The following is a 20,712-nucleotide window of genomic DNA, read 5'->3' on the forward strand; positions in this document are numbered from 1 at the left end:
AGCCATGTTCCAGTGTCTGGTCTAAAGCTCCTACAGTGGAGCCCAGGCTGTGACGGCGGAGACGGGGAACAAACTCCTGATTCCTGTTCTCCGGGAAAGCAGGTGTCCACAAACTTCTGGACATGTTGTGTTGTGTGTTCAGACTCCTTCAGCACTGCGGGAGGCAGAGGAGCCCAGTGCTTAGTCATCTCTCTCTCTCTCTCTCAGGTTATAGAGCGTGGGAGATCTCTTCCTGTGGAGACAGTGTGAGTGATACGCTCAGAGAGAGAGAGAGAGAGAGAGAAAGTTGGACGGCAGTGTAGATGTTGAATAGTGCTGACTCCTGCACCCTGCCTTCTCTCCCCTCGCTCTGAATTTAAATTGAAGCCATGGATCTCCCCAAGGGAACGACAGAGGAGAGGAGAAAGGGAAGAACAGGAAGGAGACCGGACAGGAGAGTGTAAAAGAGAAAGGAATGAAGAGAGGTGAGAAAAAAAAGAAGTGTTATGTGGAGGAGGAATGAGTGAAAAGGAAGAGGACTGAACAGAACAGAACACAAGATAAGATGAGAAAAAGGGGAGAGGAGAACAGAGTGAATAGAAAGAAGACAGGAGAAAAGAGGAGAAATGAGAGAAGAGAGGAGAAAGGTGAGAAGACAGGAGAAAGTGGAGAAGAAAGAGAAGAGGGGAGAAAGTGGAGAAGAGGAGATTGGAGAAAGGAGAGGAAAAAGTGGAGAGGAGAGGAGAAACTAAAGGAGAGGAGAAGGAGAAAAGGGGACAAAATGAGAGTAGAGAGAAAAAGAGGAGAAAGGAGAAAAGAGGAGGAAGCAGAGAAGGGAGAAGAAAGTGGAGAGATGGGAGAAAGGAGAGGAAAAAGTGGAGGAATAGAGAAAGAGGAAAAAAAGGAGACAGGAGAGGAGAAAGAAAAAAGGAGGCAGGAGAAGAGAGGAGAAACAGAAAAGAAGAGAAAGAAAAAAGGAGACAGGAGAAGAGAGGAGAAACAGAAAAGAAGAGAAAGAAAAAACGAGACAGGAGAAGAGAGGAGAAAGAAAAAACGAGACAGGAGAAGAGAGGAGAAAGAGAAAAAAGGAGAAAGAAAAAAGGAGACAGGAGAAGAGAGCAGAAAGAGAAAAGATGAGACAGGAGGGGAGAAAGTGGAGAAGAGAGGAAAAATAAATGATGGGACAGGAGAGGAGAAAGAGAAAAGAAACAGGAAAGGAGAAATAAGAAAGTGGAGAAGAGAGGAGCAAGAAAAGAGAAGAGAGTATAATCAGTAGTGAGGAGAAAAGGAGTAGTGAAGGTGGAACAGGAGAAATGAGGAGGAGCTGGTTAAGGTGGATTTAAGGTGGTGAATAACCGGACCTACTGTAAGCCTTGAGCTCAAGTGTCCACTACAAAAACTAGAAAATGTCACCAGACCCAATGCCAAGTGTGGACTGGAGGAGTGTAATTCCTCCCTGTATCTGCCTTAATCCTTACAGCAAGGTTCTGAGGGTCTTAGTTCATACTGGGTCTCAACCTGCAGCTCTGAGCAAGTTCAACCAGCTCGGCTCAACAGCTCCTCTCAAAACCACCATCTGTACCTGACCTCCCTAGTGCCCTTGTGACTGCCATTAAATCCTCACAGCAGTGTTTTCGTACCTAGCCTTCTGCTCCTACTGTTCAGCGTGTTACAGGACGTTTGTGTTAATGTAATAAAAACTGTTATTTTTGCTTTGTTTTGATTTGGTTTTCATCTTATTTTACTTAAATATGTGTTAGTTTTGGTCTCATTTTGGTTCATTAAATAAAACAAAGGTTTATTTATTACTAACTTTAATAAACAATAGTTTAAAAGTTATGCTAATATCCAAAGTTATGGAAGGAATGTGGTCACTTTATTTTTTAAATATATTTTACATTTAACATTAACATAAGTTTAAAGTCGCTGCAGAATGTGTCAAAAACCGAGACTGAGTCGACTCCAAAAGATTCAACTCTCTGAATCATTGGCCGGCAGTTGATACGAGTGACTCCCAGACGCTGGAAGAATTGGTTCTTTGGGAGTCGACTCCTCTTCACTGATCCACACAGCTGCTCTTGCCCTGACAATAGCAAACAGATGGAGCATTTTCCTGTTTCTGTTTCCTTGTGGTATTCTGTTTTCAAATCATAAATGATTCATTTCTCAGTCTTTCACTTTATCGCTCGTAGTTGTCATCATCAAATGATGTTCTTGTTTGTTTTCTTTGTGATAAACAGGTCATTGAATGTTTTTCATCAGTGTTATATTAACACAGTGATTGACAGCACTTGTCAGAGGTTGAGTTCCGGGGCTGAGGGGTGTCCAGGCAGTTCAACTGTTAGCGTAGCGTAGTGTAGCCGCTGGGTGGGACTGAATGTAGATGCTGTTCTGTGTCTTTCTGGACATCGTCCAAGTTCAGGAACATGAGAGATGTCCCCAGTTAATCTGGTTCTGAGAGACTGATGGTCTTCGGTTCCGTCCCTGGCCTGGGATGGGCTGTATAGACTTGTTCTCCCTCTGTGTGTGTGTGTGTGTGTGTGTGTGTGGTGGAGCTATAGGAGGTGTTTATTGTTATTTGAGACCCTGTAGCTATGTCAGGTCTGGGCTGGGCTCCAGAACGCTGCTCTGGTTCTGCTTTGGGCCTTGGGCCTGAAACTACAACCGTCTCATGGGCTTCAGCTGCCGGTCAGATCCAGCTGCTACTCCTTACACACACACACACAGGTCCAGACAGGAGATGATTACTCCTGCCCTGATGCACCTGAGCAGGTTGAATTTGAGGCAGAAAATACATTCTGGTGCCTAATATTCTCAATCAGAATTTCCATTCCACCTTAAATTATGTATATGTTACATTCTGGTTCCTGAGATTCTTGATTTAATTTTCCATTCCACCTTAAGTGGTGCACCAGGTAAATTAGCTCAGGAAGGCTGTAGTAAAGCTGTGGAACATGGTGTATTTAAGGTGGTACCAAGGCCTGTAGAAGCCTGTTTATTTGGTACAGTGTGAAACATGGTGTATTTAAGGTGGTACCAAGGCCTGTAGAAGCCTGTGTTTTTGGTACAGTGTGGAACGTGGTGTATTTAAGGTGGTACCAAGGCCTGTAGCAGCCTGTGTTTTTGGTACAGTGTGGAATGTGGTGTATTTAAGGTGGTTTTTAAGGTGGTACCAAAGCCTGCAATAGCCTGTAGTGAACAGAGTGAGCCCCTCTGACAGTTTTCAGTGGCAGTGGAGAGTTGCGGTGAGATGTAGGTTGTGTCCCTCTCCATCCTTGACACACATTCAGCAAAATGTCTTCTTCCAGAAGGAGGTCAGCACTTTAGAGCCGTCATTAACAACCCCCCGTGCATCTGAGAGGAGGGTAATGTCCAGGAGATGATGAAAACCTGGCAGTGATCCTCACACACACTTTCTTGGACATCACTGGTGTTTAGGTGAACAGATCGAGACGGACAGAGACCCTCCTGCCTTTGTTCTCATCTCTCTCTCTCTCTCTCTCTCTCTCTCTCTCTCAGAAGTGTCCGCAGAGCGCTCCCCGAGGAGGAGGAGTATCTCAGGCCTCAGCTCGGAGAAGAATGCCTCTGTGGAAGGACCCAACACCTCGCCCTTTAAAGTGCCGGTCAGTAACAGCCTCTTAAACACACTGATTAAAATCAGGTTACTGGACACACACTGACCAGTCATTACATCCACATTTCTACACTCACAGTCCACTCTCTCAGCTCCACTGTCCACCACCGGTCAGTGTGTAGTTCTACAATCACAGACTGTAGTCAACCTGTTGCTCTGAATACTTTATCAGCCCCTTTCATCCTGTTCTTCAACGCTGAGGACCTCCACAAGTTCTGGTTCTGGAAGCGGGTTCTTGTTTAGCGGCTGTTCTCTCGTGGTTCAGAGCGAGTCGAGTAGGGACTATAAAGTAGGGCGTATAAACCTTGCAGAGCGCTGATCGTCCAGAGAGAGTCGTCACTTTACGCCACGCGACGCAGACGACCAGCACCAACTCTCCATCTGTAAAATCTCCAGTTGCAGCAGAGATCACGTTTGTTTTTATCCGACTCACGACGGCAGCTCGTAAAATGACGCCGTGGTCTTTTGAAGAGGTTCAAACGCTCCTTGGATCGGTGGCCGACGAAAGAATCCAGCGAGAGCTGGACGCTGCAACAAGGAAGGAACAAACTCTACTGATCTGTCTGAACTGATGACGGAGCTGTGTTCAGTCCCAAACGACAACAACACGCCGATACACCATGAGTAAACACCGCTCAACGTTACCGCTGCCGTTGTTGAGGTTTCCAAAGCCCACTGTTCCCCTTAGAGACGGGGTTAGAGACGACACCAGATACATTTCAGGGGGGAGCTGTGGGACACCAACCAGGAACCAATCAGAGAGTAGAGTGCAGTACACTGCAGTGGAAAAGGGTGAGTGGATCAGACACAGCCGTGAAGCTCGAGTTCAATAAAACATTATTTAAGAAGTGAATGTAAACTTGGTTTAGTGTCTGTATCTTTATTTAGCTCGAGAGTCGAGGCCTCCGTCTGGGATCTGAAACGTGTTCTAACAGCGTGTGCCGTTGGGGTCAGTTCAGAAAAAACATATCTGTATGAAACGATATGTGGCTGTGGTTTTTTTTTTTGTGGAAGCTATTTTTACACATCTCTGTAACTCAGCTCTCTGATCAGAAGCACTGTGCACTCAGAGAGAGACAGAGACAGAGACGAGCGCCTGTGTGAGAATTGGTTTGAGGATATTTTTACACGGCAGGAAGTGGGACACCTGGCGTATTTATAACTGGGCTGTAGTGAAGGCTCTTTATGAACGATGAATCACGGCCTGTTTGTCTTTGTCACGGAGCTCCACAGACGACGGCTGAGCGTAACGATGAAGTCCTTCTCCTGTGACTCTCAGCGCGGCGCCGGGCGGAGAATGAGGAGGATGTCAGACGGCATTAGACAGACTTTTCTAACTCTTTGTAACGGTCTGTGGAGGGGTCTGCGGCCCATTGAACTGTGGAGTGAGAAAGAAGGAGAGCTGTGGAGCTCGGTCAGTGCAGCGGTGTTCATCAGTGAGCGGGGGAGGATCTGTGGAGAACACCATGAAGAACACACAAGAACGTTCCTCAGAGGAACCCACCCAGCGAGCGGAGCCCTGACCTCGGACTGAGGGGTCTCCAGGGATGGAACTCTCTTACAGACCGCCTCTAAACCCCTCTGAGGTTCACTGTGTACGAGAGGCAGCGTCAGGTTTACGGTCCAGTGATGTCACTGCATGCTTTCACCATTTGATTGGCTAAGACTGCGCTAATGGGAGGAGCCTGGGAGAAAGTGAGGCTGAGTATAAGTGCGATCTCCGTTGAGTTCGCCGTGCAGAGCTGAGACACTGAGATGCTGGTGAAAGGCAGTGTTTAGAGAGAGAGAGAGAACTGTGCTCCACAGAGGAATGGAAGGACAGCACCACACACAGAGAGAAGGAGGAGGAGGAGGAGGTGGAATGCTCTTTCTTTTCAGCGGAGTTGATTTTCTGTTGTTTTGCTCGGCTCCTCTCCAGCTTTGCCAAGTGTTACGACTGCTCAGGGTCTATGGGCTCTCTCTCTCTCTCTCTCTCACTCTCTCGCTCTGTGCTTTTTTACTCGTATCACCCTGCCTTCCCTGTCTCAGTGCACTTTGTCCTTTTCTCACGCCTTGTTTTTGGCTCATGTTTTCTCTTCTCACTCATTCTTTCTGTACCTCATCTGTCAATCAACCTTTCACTATTTCTCTCTTTCTTTCTCTCCTCCCTCTCTCTGTGGAATTTTGAATAGAATCAAATACATAAAGCTGAGTAAAATGCTGAAGCTTATTCTCCACTCAGCACAGACCACACCCAGAATTTTGGTACGATAGTGTTTTTACAAAATTACCAAATATTTCAGTATATTCATTGTCTGTAACCCTTATCCAGTTCAGGGTCGTGGTGGCTCTGGAGCCTACCTAGAATCACTGGGCGCAAGATGGGAACACACCCTGGAGGGGGCGCCAGTCCTTCACAGGGCAACACACACACACACCTACCGACACTTTTGAGTCACCAATCCACCTACCAACTTGTGACACAGAGAGAACACACCACACTCCTCACAGACAGTCACCCGAAGGAAACCCACGCAGACACAGAGAGAACACACCACACTCCTCACAGACAGTCACCCGGAGGAAACCCACGCAGACACAGAGAGAACACACCACACTCCTCACAGACAGTCACCCGGACGAAACCCACGCAGACACAGGGAGAACACACCACACTCCTCACAGACAGTCACCCGGAGGAAACCCACGCAGACACAGGGAGAACACATCACACTCCTCACAGACAGTCACCCGGAGGAAACCCACGCAGACACAGAGAGAACACACCACACTCCTCACAGACAGTCACCCGGAGGAAACCCACACAGACACAGGGAGAACACACCACACTCCTCACAGACAGTCACCTGGAGGAAACCCACACAGACACAGAGAGAACACACCACACTCCTCACAGACAATCACCCGGAGGAAACCCACGCAGACACAGGGAGAACACACCACACTCCTCACAGACAGTCACCCGGAGGAAACCCACGCAGACACAGAGAGAACACACCACACTCCTCACAGACAGTCACCCGGAGGAAACCCACGCAGACACAGAGAGAACACACCACACTCCTCACAGACAGTCACCCGGAGGAAACCCACACAGACACAGGGAGAACACACCACACTCCTCACAGACAGTCACCCGGAGGAAACCCACGCAGACACAGGGAGAACACATCACACTCCTCACAGACAGTCACCCGGAGGAAACCCACGCAGACACAGAGAGAACACACCACACTCCTCACAGACAGTCACCCGGAGGAAACCCACACAGACACAGGGAGAACACACCACACTCCTCACAGACAGTCACCTGGAGGAAACCCACACAGACACAGAGAGAACACACCACACTCCTCACAGACAGTCACCCGGAGGAAACCCACGCAGACACAGGGAGAACACACCACACTCCTCACAGACAGTCACCCGGAGGAAACCCACGCAGACACAGGGAGAACACATCACACTCCTCACAGACAGTCACCCGGAGGAAACCCACGCCGACACAGAGAGAACACACCACACTCCTCACAGACAGTCACCCGGAGGAAACCCACACAGACACAGGGAGAACACACCACACTCCTCACAGACAGTCACCTGGAGAAACCCACACAGACACAGAGAGAACACACCACACTCCTCACAGACAATCACCCGGAGGAAACCCACGCAGACACAGGGAGAACACACCACACTCCTCACAGACAGTCACCCGGAGGAAACCCACGCAGACACAGAGAGAACACACCACACTCCTCACAGACAGTCACCCGGAGGAAACCCACGCAGACACAGAGAGAACACACCACACTCCTCACAGACAGTCACCCGGAGGAAACCCACGCAGACACAGGGAGAACACACCACACTCCTCACAGACAGTCACCCGGAGGAAACCCACGCAGACACAGGGAGAACACACCACACTCCTCACAGACAGTCACCCGGAGGAAACCCACGCAGACACAGAGAGAACACACCACACTCCTCACAGACAGTCACCCGGAGGAAACCCACACAGACACAGGGAGAACACACCACACTCCTCACAGACAGTCACCTGGAGGAAACCCACACAGACACAGAGAGAACACACCACACTCCTCACAGACAGTCACCCGGAGGAAACCCACGCAGACACAGGGAGAACACACCACACTCCTCACAGACAGTCACCCGAAGGAAACCCACACAGACACCGAGAGAACACACCACACTCCTCACAGACAGTCACCCGGAGGAAACCCACGCAGACACAGAGAGAACACACCACACTCCTCACAGACAGTCACCCGGAGCGGGACTTGAACCCACAACATTCAGGACCCTGGAGCTGTTACATATCGAACACCTCTACTACATCCTTCAGGTTCAAGTTCAACATGTAAAAGTATCTGACTGCGTCCTGAAGACGGCTTCTCGTCCTCTGTAGTCTCCGCTGTGTGTGAGCGCTCTCTGTTAATGATTGGTCTGTTTCCTGGTGTGTGTTGAGCAAGGTCTGAGTTCTTGAGAAACACAGAGTTTAAGAGCTCAGTAACACCCTGTCTGTCAGCTGCCCTCACCTTTAACCACATTAACCCGGAGACACACACACACTCTCAGACCGTCTGCTGAAACTCACACTGCAGAATTCACGCCTCGAATCAGTCAGTGTGTGTGGTGTCTCTCGTTCGGAGGGTGGTGGAGGAGTGTAACCTGTTAAAGGAGCAGCAGCTGTGGAGTTGTGTGAGGAACGTCTCCTCTCTCTGTGTCTCAGGTTAAAGTCACGTGCCGTGAAGGAGTCGCAGGGACAGTAGTGTGACTCTTTAACACATCAGAGTCACACAGTGAGTATACACACTCTGAGCAGTGAGCACACACACACAGGGCGGTGGTGCGGAGCGGGTCTCGTCAGTCACACTCTGAAACAGCAGCGATGTGGACGCTGTGTAGGTTTCGTGTTTCAGCGTCAGACTCACGATTCCTGCCCTTCTGCATTTCCCAAACACTTTCACATCCATCACCAGGGGCTCGGTTTTCCCTCGCCAAGGCGCCGGAAGATTACCCAGACTTCTTAAAATGCCCCAGGGGGAGGTAGGTCTGAAAGTGACGTGTTATAAAATAACGTCAACACACACAGTGTGAAACAAGACCCCAGTCAGTTCCCTGTGCGCTGCCTGAGTCTGAAACACGGGATAAAACGAGTCGTTCTGATTCTGCTCCGCTTCTGACGTCAAGTGCAGAGACTTTAGGATGGCCCCGCCCCCTCGTCTGAGTCTGTCCAATCACAGCGCTGGACCCGTGTTTATGTGAGAGCGCAAAGACGAGGTTAAACTCAGCAAAACAGACACAACGAGCGCGGAGAAATAAGAGCACTGAGTAAAAACGGAGAAGAAAGAGAACAGAGTGAAAACGGCTAAAAACCAGAGCTTCTGCTCCTCGCTCCTCACTGCTGTGCGCTCGGGGTCGGGGTGAACAGCGAGCGGCTCATTATCATTTAAAGGAACAGGTGCTGAAAGCGGGTGTTCTGAACAGGGGCTGTTTACACAGGGGGAGAACACTGCTGTGGGGCTCGTGGGGTTTAGACCAAAGCAGGACACAGACGTTTCATTAAGAAACAGAACTGTGTTCCACTGTGGAGACGAGGGGGCGGAGTGAGTGAGGGGTCAGTGGTGTAAACAGACACTGGCTACGAGTCTTTACAGCAGAACGGATGTTTACTAAGGTGATACTGAGTCAGAGTATTACTCACACACACACACACACACACAAACACACACAGTCTGAAACTGTTTTACAACACACGCTACAGTGCTTCTGAGCAGGACACACCTGACCCGTCTCTGTCCTCTCTCCTCTCTCAGGGTTTCTTCAGTAAACGACTGAAAGGCTCCATCAAGAGGACGAAGAGTCAGACCAAACTAGACCGGAACCCCAGCTTCAGACTTCCCTCTCTCCGTCCAGCTGAAAACGACAGGTACACTCTCTCTCTTCCTCTCTTTTCACAAGGCGAGGCTTTGTCAACATGACAAGGGCTGTGTCTCAATCCCTAGTGTGCTGCCTCGATCCCTACTCCCTACAAAGGCAGCATTTGAACCACAGTTAATTTTTATAAAATAGATACCTGAGTCTGTCGGGTTTCTCTGTGTTTGATCAAAGCGAGGCTTTGTTGACAAGAGCTGGGCTGTGTCTCAATCCCTAGTGAGCTGCCTTGATCCCTACACCCTACAGAGGCAACATGGTAACAAAACTAATCCTTACAAAGGAGATGAGGGAGTCAGTGTTATTAGTTTTCCTTTGTTTTAAAAAGATGAGTGTTTTTAGATGTGACCAGGGCTGTGTCTCAATCTTTAGTGTGCTGCCTTGATCCCTATCCCCTACATAGGCAGCATGGTAGCCACATGTTGAACATGAGGTCCTATTTAAGTCAGTGAGGCCAAATTCTCTACACTTCTGCCTGATCCAGTGGGTGTGTCTTGTATCTTCCATTGGGCCCCGCCCCACTTGTGACCACGCCCACTTCACCCTTCATTGTCTGTAACCCTTATCCAGTTCAGGGCGGTGGTGGGTCTGCAGTCTACCTGGAATCATTGGGAGCAAGGTGGGAACACACCCTGGAGGGGGCGCCAGTCCTTCAAAGGGCGACACACACTCACACCTACGGACACTTTGAGTCTCCAATCCACCTACCAACATGTGTTTTTGGAGCGTGGGAGGAAACCGGAGCATGACTCAAACCCACAACCTCTAGGACCCTGGGGCTGTGACAGAGACACCACTCAACTGCTGCTCGACTGTGACGCCCTGAGACAGAAATACAGACCGATAAAATACATCAGATTAACGTTATAGACCACTCTTTACATTTTTAACGGTTAACCAACGGTCTTCAAACAAAACGAAAAGTGTTTCCTGAGAAAACTTAGCCACGTAAATTTAGCCAAGTGGTCCTCACAGAGACTTCAGACTCGTCACAGCTTTAAACTCCCTTTTTTAATAAAAATATGTTAATTATTAATCTACCCAATTCAGATCAAATCAAAAATAAAAAGCAGATACCAGTGCAATTCTGATATCACCGTGTGTCACTGAAGTAAACCACACAGAGCTGAAGTAAGTAAGAGTTAATGAAGCGCAGTCGGGTGTTAGACACTGTGAATATCTCTGTTCTGTCCCTCGCTGACGCTCAGTGCCTGCCTTTTCTCACGGTGTTACAGCACACTGAGAACTGATCTGTGTGTGTGTGTGTGAGTTGACCCAAACCTGCCCAGTGTGAACACACCCTAACAGAACCTGTCATAAAGGTCTGTACCGCCCCCTGGTGGCCGGTTATTTCCCTCTCGTCCCCAGTGCTCTACTCTCCCAGTGTGTCTCAGAGAGCTGGAGCTGAACACAACACGCTGAACACTGCTGTGAGGGTTTGATGGCGTACGGCCCTGTGAGTGAGTGTGATGTCCGGGGCTGATGTTAGATGAATTCTGTTGTCCTTTGGACAAGGGGATCTTCAGGGAAGGCTTTGCTCTAGATGTGAGGGTTTGATGGCATACAGCCGCATAAACCTGAGTGACATCAGGTGCTGACGTGATGATGAGTGACTGGGTGAGTGTGTGAAACTGTCCAAAGGTGTGAGTCTGTGATTGACGGGGTGAACGTTTGAGTGACAGGGTGAGTGTGTGAAACTGTCCACAGGTGTGAGTGTGTGAGTGACTGGGTGAACATATGAGTGACAGGGTGAGTGTGTGAGTGACTGGGTGAACATATGAGTGACAGAGTGAGTGTGTGAAACTGTCCACAGGTATGAGTGACTGGGTGAGTGTGTGAGTGACTGGGTGTGTGTGTGTGTGTGTGTGTAGGGTGTGTTCCTGCTTTGTTGTCAGTGATGCCGGGTGACTGTGGACCCACTGTGACGCTGTTCAGGATGAAGTGCTTTCAGAAGGTGAACGAGTGAAGGTCTGGAGGTGTAAAATACAGTTGATTTGTGATGCACATCCTCTGATGTTGTTTTTGTCCTGATTCACTCATTCATCATGTCTTTGTTTGGCTCATAATAACATCAGTGTGAAGAGAGCTGCTGGAGTCTGTCTGGGGCCCGAGGCTTCTCCTCTTTAACTGGAACTGACTTCATTTCACTCTCATTTCTGTGTTTAACTGCCACAGATTCTTCATTGTTCTCACTTGTGTTCTCTGTATTTTGCTCAGCACTGAAGATGAGGTTCTCCCTCAGTGTACTCCGCTTTTACCCCCTCCCCCAACCCCTTCCTTCCCCACAGAGGAACACAGTTCTGTTTCTTAATCAAACCCCACGAGCCCCACAGCAGTGTTCTCCCCCTGTGTAAACAGCCCTGTTCAGAACGCCCGCTTTCAGCACCTGTTCCTTTAAATGATAATGAGCCGCTCGCTGTTCACCCCGACCCCGAGCGCACAGCAGTGAGGAGCGAGGAGCAGAAGCTCTGGTTTTTAGCCGTTTTCACTCTGTTCTCTTTCTTCTCCGTTTTTACTCAGTGCTCTTATTTCTCCGCGCTCGTTGTGTCTGTTTTGCTGAGTTTAACCTCGTCTTTGCGCTCTCACATAAACACGGGTCCAGCGCTGTGATTGGACAGACTCAGACGAGGGGGCGGGGCCATTCTAAAGTCTCTGCACTTGACGTCAGAAGCGGAGCAGAATCAGAACGACTCGTTTTACCCTGTGTTTCTGACTCAGGCAGCGCACAGAACACTGACTGGGGTCTTGTTTCACAGTGTGTGGGTTGGTGGACTCCAGATCCCCACAGTAATGTGGACATGCTCTGAACCATGGAGTTTTTCCTGTGTCCTTTTAAAGATTAATGTAGTTCTGTCCGTTGTCGTGAAAGTCTTGTGGCGGTGGTGTGTTGAAGAAGGTAAAGTGCTGCCTGTGATATTACAGTTCAGTCTTGAAGTTGATCTACTGAAGGTTTGTTGTTTATTGGTTGTGTTTCAGTGTGTACTCTCTGTGCTCTGGCTGAAGGGTGCTTCTCTCCGGACTGTCCCCTGTGTGAAGGAGACACGATTCTGAACGTTTAAAGGGCGGTATCTCGTATCTTTATGATACTGGAGGATCTCTGCTGCTGGTCGGTCGGGGTTTAACGGTCCTCTGCTCGGTGTATAATAACATTACTGGGTGTTATTGGGTTATATTCGGACTCCAGACGGCGCCGGTTTAAAGCTGTGGTGCTGTCGGGTGTGTGTCAGGGGTCTGGTCCCTTTTTACATCGAAAATGAATAACGCCTGTATTTTACATTCAACACATTCTCTCCCTCATTTAGTCAACGGTAGTTCAGCCTCCGCTCCGGCCCACCACGCCGAGCCCGCACCTGTGTGTGTGTGTGTGTGTGTGTGTGTGCGGTGTTTGTGTGAAGCCAGCTCCATGGCTGCAGCTCCTCTCAGGGCTGATTCCCATGGAGACGCTCTCTGGAGCCAGGGGCCGGGGGCTGGATCTCTGTTGTTTTTGAGAGCAGAGGAGAGCAGAGTTTACCCTCCACTCCAAGCCTCGCTCGGCGCTCCGGAGCGGGAATGTCTCTGGGTCAGAAGAGGTCTGGGATGGTGCCGATGCCGTGAGGAAGCAATGCTCTGGGGCGGATCTTTCAGGTGGATCTTCAGTTGTTTTTCGTAGGTACAAGCTTTCTTCATCACAGCTCAGAGACACACAGAGGTTACAGCTCCGTAACGATCCGCGTCGCTGTAGTTCACCGGGCTGGATCAGAGACATCATGCGCTCTTGGAGTTTGTTTATAATGGGTTTCATTATTTCTGAGTCCGGTCCAGCAGCGTGTCCTGAGGCTTTTCCTAACAGCAGATGTCCACCATCATACACCTCTATAGAAACTAGTCCAGCGAGCGTCTGTCGTCATGGACTCGGTCCGTTTCGCCGTCACAGAGCGGACGCCAGCTGGAACAGGCCGGTTACAGACGGTGATGTAGACCTGTGTCAGTGCTCGGGAGTGAAGGCTTACAGTAGAGTGCACAGACTAAAGGGGAAAACACACTGAAGTGCCAGGAAAACTAGTACCGACACATAGCAGTGTGACTGTGTGCAGGGTGAGTCCTCCAGTCAGTGTGTGAAACAGTTCCTTGTACTGAGCAGTGACATAAAGCCCTCTTCAAGAGTCCAAAGACAGCAGTGAGAGTTAATATACGCAACAGAGCACCGGAACCGAAAACACAACAAAACAAACCTTTATGGCACTGGGTCAGAACACTTCAGAAGCGGAGGTGGAGTTTGGATTTTGAAGCGATAGCTGTGCACCAGTGCCTCGGATAACACCAGACCTCAGTGGTGGTGAGGAGTGTGCAGCGTTCCCTCTGAAAAACTCCAGGACCCCTGATGAATGAAGACACACAGCTCTGCCCCTCACCTGGGCCGGGCAGCGCCCCCCACAGGACACCGGAAACACGTAGCCTGCTCTGAGCGGAAGGATCCGTGTGTGGAGGAAAACCCCACACTGTAGCGGCTGGAGGTGGCTCTGTAACGGTAGGGGTTTATTTACTTGGCTTTCCACTGGACCCCTGGTACATCTACAGTCGGCTCTGAGAGCCTTCTCTGGTGAGGGCTGTTACTCAAAATCAACATTCAGAACTTCTAAGAGACCTAATGTTACCTTTAACGGTACGTCCCCACTGTGTGTTCAGGTGCCGTCCCTTTAAACCCCCACTACCGCGCTGTAGTCACGTGACTCTGCCCCTTTCACTGAACATAAAGAAGTCAATGACGACATGTTTTCTTTTCTTCTTCACATATTTAAATCATTCGTTCTAGGACTCATTAATATACGCTCAGAGAATCAGACCTTTCCAATCAATAACAGATTGATTTGATGTCCACTGGTTCTGTGCTGATTTACGTGGATCTGATTTTTTAAACTTCCTCCCTGTGGTCATTCTGTTAGCGGTGTGTGTGTGTGTGTGTGTGTGTTAAAGCTAATTGACTCTGGTTTTTGATGTGAAAGGTTGATTATGAAGCTCTTTATGAGGAGGAAAAGCTACTCGTCTGTTTATCTGTGGTTCTCTCTTACATCCCGAGCGTCACGTGACTCTGAACATCCTGTTTGGGGGGGAGGGGGATAACAGGAACCAATCAGAGAACAGGATGAAGAATTAAATTAATGAGATGTGATACAGTGGCTTCCAGAGCTAATCTAGTAATGTCTGAATACAGGCACGGTTAAAAGGAGTGTGTGTGTGTACTGTTGGTCTGTAACTGCATATGGATCCGTCTGTGTAAGTGGTTGTGTAATGTGTGTGTAATTGTCTGTGAGAGAGAGAGAGTGTGTGTTTGTGTGTATAAGTGTGTCAATGTGTATTGGAGTGTGTAACTTCGTGCATGGTGTGTAACTGTGTATGAGTATGTATGAGGTTTTGTAATGTGTGTGTGTAAGTGTGTAATGGGGTGTATGGGAGTAAGAGGATGTATATAAATGTGTATTGGAGTGTGTGTGTGTGTCCTAGTGGCCTGGAGGCATCAGAGAAGACTCAGATGCAGTGTCTCCTCCCTCAACATCCACGGCCGAGAGCCGTGTGTGTGTGTGTTTTCACAGCAGAGGTAGAATTTGGTTGTCTCCCTGTGAAATGTACTGACCGCACCTTTAACTGTGCCCTAGGTCCCGAGGCCTGCCCAAGCTGAAGGAGTCTTGTTCCCATGAGTCTTTGCTGAGTCCCAGCAATGCGGTGGAGGCTCTGGACCTGAGCATGGAGGAGGACATCTACATCAAGCCTCTCCACAGCAGCGTCCTGGGACAGGAGTTCTGCTTCGAGGTACAGTCTCCGGCAGGTCTCGTGGATTACAGTGGACTGAGGCTGCGTCCCAATACACTGTGTACTAGCTTTAACCGTGACTTCAGCATTTACTGCACAAATATCTACAGACTACAGAGTTTTACACTATTAGGATGTGATGCACTGTTGCTATGACAACACACCAAACTGAAGTTAACCCTGACAGACATTTTTATCAAAGGCTGAAACTCAAACATCTCCCTCCACACTCTGTAGTGCACAGTGTAGGTCAGAGAATAAAGGTGTATGCACCAAAATAGTGCAACTATACCCCAAAATCCATTGGTGTAAGTAGATTTTTAGCATTTCTGCCTTTATTTTGAACACAGCTGTGAGGATTTGATGGCTACAGTGTCAGTGAGATCTGGTACTGATGCTGGAGGATTAGTTGTTCCCCTTAGAGACGGGGTTAGAGACGACACCAGATACATTTCAGGGGGGAGCTGTGGGGAACCAACCAGGGACCAATCAGAGAGTAGAGTCCAGCAGGGTCCAGTAGAGGTGGATTAAAGTAGGCACCCTGCAGTGGTAAAGTGTTGCGCTGAGATGACGCCTGGTAGAATTGTGATTATGTGGAGAGCACTGGGTAGGAACCGTTCTGAATGATCACAGATCGTAACGTCGTCATGTGCTCTCTCTCCTCCTCAGGTGACCTACTCAGGAGGGAGTAAATGTTTCAGCTGCTCCTCGGCGTCAGAGAGAGACAAGTGGATGGAGAACCTCAGGAGAACAGTCCAGCCCAACAAGGTGCTCATTACCGTTTTCTTTTACTCTGTCTCTATTGTTTTGACCATGTTTGTTCTCCTGATGCTGCACCTCCAGCCTTTGGTTTCCTCTCTCTGAGCTTCACAGGCTTCAGGAGACAGACAGAAATAGAAGTGTATCATGTTCTCCTCGCTGTTATTTTAAGAGCCTCAAAGTCAGGGATATTGTGAGTCTTTCTCGTGATGGAATAAAGTACCTTTCAGGACGCAGTGCGAGACAAGAGAGAGAGACACGAGAGAGAGACACAGACGAGAAACGACAGAGACACACGAGAGACAGAGAGACCAGAGAGAGACACGAGATACAGAAAGACAGAGACACAAGAGACGAGAAAGACATGAGAGAGACAAGAGAGAGACACAGAGAGACATGACAGAGACAGAGACACGAGAGAGAGAAGTAGGAGCACAGAGAGTCCAGAGACAGACTGATAGAAGTGTTAATGCAGTTACCTCAGGACATTAACACCATGGTGAACCTGCAGTGAACAGCACTGTCCCTGTACTCCGCCTCGAGAAGAGGCCGTGTGATTGATCCTGATCAACCAGTCAAAAGTTTGGACACGCCCACTCAGGGAGGGGCTCCTTTGTTTTGAGGCGTTTTCCACAGGTTGTGAACATACAGCACCAGTCAGAAGTTTAGAGTGAGAAAAAAGACAGTGAATCTCAAATAAAATACTCTCACTTGTTCACGCATTTAAAACAAATAAAACGACTTATATTAATGTTTCTTTGTATTTCGCTCTCTCTCTCGCTCTACCTCTCCCTCTCTCACCCTCGCTCGCTCTCTCTCACTCTACCTCTCCTTCTTTCTCTTTCGCCCTCTCTCACCTTCGATCACTTGCTCGCTCTCTGTCTCTACATTCTCTTGCTCTTTCTCTCTCGCCCTCTCTCCATCGCTCTCACTAAATCTCTCTCTCGTTCTCTCACTCTATCTTTCTCTCTCCCTCTCTCACTCTACATTCTCTCTCCCTCTCTCACTCTACATTCTCTTGCTCTCGCTCTCTCTTTCACTCTCTTCCCACCTCTGTCTCTCTCACATTCCCTCTCACTCTACCTCTCTTTTGCCCTCTCTCTCTCACCTTTGCTCACTTGCTCGCTCTCCGTCTCTCTACATTCTCTTGCTCTCTCTCCCTCTTTCTCTCTCTCTTTCTCTCTCTACATTCTCTTGCTCTCGCTCTCTCTCTTTCTCTCTCACTAAATCTCTCTCGTTCTCTCACTCTTTCTCTCTCCCTCTCTCACTCTACATTCTCTTGCTCTCGCTCTCTCTTTCACTCTCTTCCCACCTCTGTCTCTCTCACATTCCCTCTCACTCTACCTCTCTTTTGCCCTCTCTCTCTCACCTTTGCTCACTTGCTCGCTCTCCGTCTCTCTACATTCTCTTGCTCTCTCTCCCTCTTTCTCTCTCTCTTTCTCTCTCTACATTCTCTTGCTCTCGCTCTCTCTCTTTCTCTCTCACTAAATCTCTCTCGTTCTCTCACTCTTTCTCTCTCCCTCTCTCACTCTACATTCTCTTGCTCTCGCTCTCTCTCTTTCACTCTGTCCCCCCCCCCCTTTGTCTCTCTCTCTCTCTTTCTCAGGATAACTGTCGGCGAGCTGAGAATGTCCTGAGGCTGTGGATCATCGAGGCCAAGGACCTGCCGCCGAAGAGGAAGTATTTCTGTGAGCTGTGTCTGGACGACGTCCTCTACGCCCGCACCACCAGCAAGACCCGGGCCGAGAGCCTGTTCTGGGGCGAGCACTTCGAGTTCGGGGGTCTCCCCTCGGTCCGGAGCATCACCGTCCACATCTACCGCGACAGCGACAAGAAGAAGAAGAAGGACAAGAGCGCGTACGTGGGGCTGGTGAACATCCCGGTGGGGGGCGTGAGCGGCCGGCAGTTTGTGGAGAAGTGGTACCCGGTCAGCACCCCCAACACCAGCAAGGCCAAGGGCGGAGGGCCCTCCATCCGCATCAAGTCCCGCTTCCAGACCTTCTCCATCCTCCCCATGGAGCAGTACAAAGAGTTCGCCGAGTTCATCACCAACAACTACACACAGCTCTGCTCCGTCCTGGAGCCCGTCATCAGCGTCCGAAACAAGGAGGAGATGGCCAGTGCCCTGGTACACATCCTGCAGAGCACAGGGAGGGCAAAGGTATTCACACACACACACACACACACAGGTCAGAGGAGGCCAGCGCTGTCATACATATCCTATAGAGCACAGGGAGGGCAAAGGTACTCTCTCTCACACACACACACACACATTCAAAATCTGGTGCTGAAGTAGATGTATGGGAAAGTTCAGTATTGAGATGGCGCCCTCTGCTGGACAGAGCTATCCATAACAGGGACTGACCTGAGTGTAACTGTCCTCCACTGAATGTGTGGGGTGCTCCTCCTCTCCCTCTCACACACCACATCTTTAATCTCCCCACAGGTGGTCTCTGACACACACACACACAGCAGCTGAAGTAATCAAAGTAACTCATTTTAAAAAAGTGTTCTGGTCTTATATTCGGTCCTGAGAGAGAGTTGCAGGGTTGAGGTGTTCCTCTAAGTCTCTGTCCTGTGTGTTAAGGACTTCCTGACGGACCTGGTGATGTCGGAGGTGGATCGCTGTGCTGATCACGAGGTGCTGATCTTCAGAGAAAACACACTCGCCACTAAAGCCATAGAGGAGTATCTCAAACTGGTGGGACAGAAATACCTACACGATGCTCTGGGTAAGAGACTTTACCAACCACACAGTGACTAACCCCCGCAGTCCTTCAGCTGCCTCTGTGACCGTCCTCAACTACAGTCCTTACTTACATTTCCTCATCCACCTTAAATGCTGCAGCAGTTAGACCCTGTCAGATGAGCTTCTCATTGAAAGCTAATATGATTATTATTATTATTATTATTATTATTATTGTTCTGATCCACCTTAAATGGTGCAGTAAATATATTCAGGGACCTAATCTATAGATACCACTATATGGTTCCTCTAAGGTTTCTTATTTACCACTCCACCTTAAATTGTTCAGCGTGTTCAGCCTTCCACCTGGGCCTTTCATTTATTTTTAGCATTCCACCTTAAATGCAGTAGTTACATTTTGGTTCATTAGCTTTTAATAGAAGCTCATAGAAATTTCTGATCCACTTTAAAATTACATTTTAATTATTCATTTTGGATCTGTTTGGGAGACAGCACACTAGTGTTTTCCTTCCTCTCAAGTGTTTTATTAGAATTTTCCATTCCACCTTAAATTCTTCAGTAGTAACAGCCTAGCACATAAAACTTCTTTTTAAAAGTTTCCATTCCACCTTAAATGATCCTGAAGATTCTGAAAGTTTCGGACACCACCTTAATTGCGCAGTAGGAGTGTTGGGTGGTGTTCAGCCCGAGTTTGGGTGCGGTTCTGACCCGGGGGGCGCCGTGTGTGTGTTTTCCAGGGGAGTTCATTAAAGCTCTGTACGAGTCGGACGAGAACTGCGAGGTGGATCCGTCCCGATGTTCCAGCAGCGAACTGACGGAGCACCAGAGCAACCTGAAGATGTGCTGCGAGCTGGCCTTCTGCAAGATCATCAACTCCTACTGGTACACCCCCACTCTCTCACCTCTCACACCTGTCTCACGCTCACTGCTGAGCACTCACACCTGTCTCACTCTCACTGCTGAACTCACAAACCTGTCTCACTCTCACTGCTGGACACTCACACCTGTATCACTCTCACTGCTGAGCACTCACACCTGTCTCACTCTCATTGCTGGACACTCACACCTGTCTCACAATTACTGCTGAGCACTCACACACCTGTCTCACTCTCACTGCTGAACTCTCACACCTGTCTCGCACTCATACCTGTCTCGCTCTCATCGCTGAGCACTCACACCTGTCTCACTCTCACTGCTGAACTCACAAACCTGTCTCACTCTCACTGCTGAGCACTCACACCTGTCTCACGCTCACTGCTGAGAGCTCACACCTGTCTTTTGGTCCCAAACCCACTCCTCTACAGTGTTCTGTCACTGAAAACACTGCAGAGTCTCACCTTAATTTCACCCTCATTAACATACACTTACTTTACCTGTGTGTGTGTGTGTCTCTCCTCTCTCTCTCACTCTCTCTCTCTTTCTCCCCTCTCTCTCCCAGTGTGTTTCCCCGGGAGCTGAAGGAGGTTTTCTCCTCGTGGAAGCAGCAGTGTCAGAGCCGAGGGAAGCAGGACATCAGCCAGCGTCTGATCAGCGCCTCCCTCTTCCTGCGCTTCCTGTGTCCGGCCATAATGTCCCCCTCTCTCTTCAGCCTGATGCAGGAGTATCCAGACGACCGGACGTCCCGCACCCTCACCCTCATCGCCAAAGTCATCCAGAACCTGGCCAACTTCACCAAGTACGAACACACACACACACACACACACACACACCCCCCGTCGATAGTGTCCTGAAACTACAACAACAATGGTGCCTGCTGCTCTTAACTGTGTGTCTAAATCTATCAGGAACTGACCAATGGAAAAGCCAGTGCTGTTTAATAACGTGGAGAAAACGACAGGAAGGTTTTACTTTATTTATAACAACCCTCCACTGGAGCTGAGCA

General features: G+C 49.1%; 1 protein-coding gene across 6 annotated transcripts in view; it reads left to right on the forward strand.

Moving 5' to 3' along the window:
* rasal2 (RAS protein activator like 2) overlaps window positions 1-20,712 on the forward strand; it is a 97,762-nt gene that overhangs the window by 61,996 nt on the left and 15,054 nt on the right. For 5 of the 6 annotated variants that reach the window (XM_066680503.1, XM_066680500.1, XM_066680501.1 and 2 more), the window contains 8 exons: window positions 3,499-3,602; window positions 9,460-9,572; window positions 15,211-15,364; window positions 16,034-16,132; window positions 17,730-18,284; window positions 18,711-18,855; window positions 19,568-19,712; window positions 20,269-20,505. In XM_066680503.1, coding sequence (XP_066536600.1) covers window positions 3,499-3,602; window positions 9,460-9,572; window positions 15,211-15,364; window positions 16,034-16,132; window positions 17,730-18,284; window positions 18,711-18,855; window positions 19,568-19,712; window positions 20,269-20,505 — 1,552 coding nt within the window. The remainder of the gene's footprint in view (window positions 1-3,498; window positions 3,603-9,459; window positions 9,573-15,210; window positions 15,365-16,033; window positions 16,133-17,729; window positions 18,285-18,710; window positions 18,856-19,567; window positions 19,713-20,268; window positions 20,506-20,712) is intronic. The other variant, XM_066680505.1, reaches the window with a different exon arrangement.

Source organism: Hoplias malabaricus, chromosome 9 (genome assembly GCF_029633855.1).
Source record: "Hoplias malabaricus isolate fHopMal1 chromosome 9, fHopMal1.hap1, whole genome shotgun sequence".
NCBI lineage: Eukaryota > Metazoa > Chordata > Actinopteri > Characiformes > Erythrinidae > Hoplias > Hoplias malabaricus.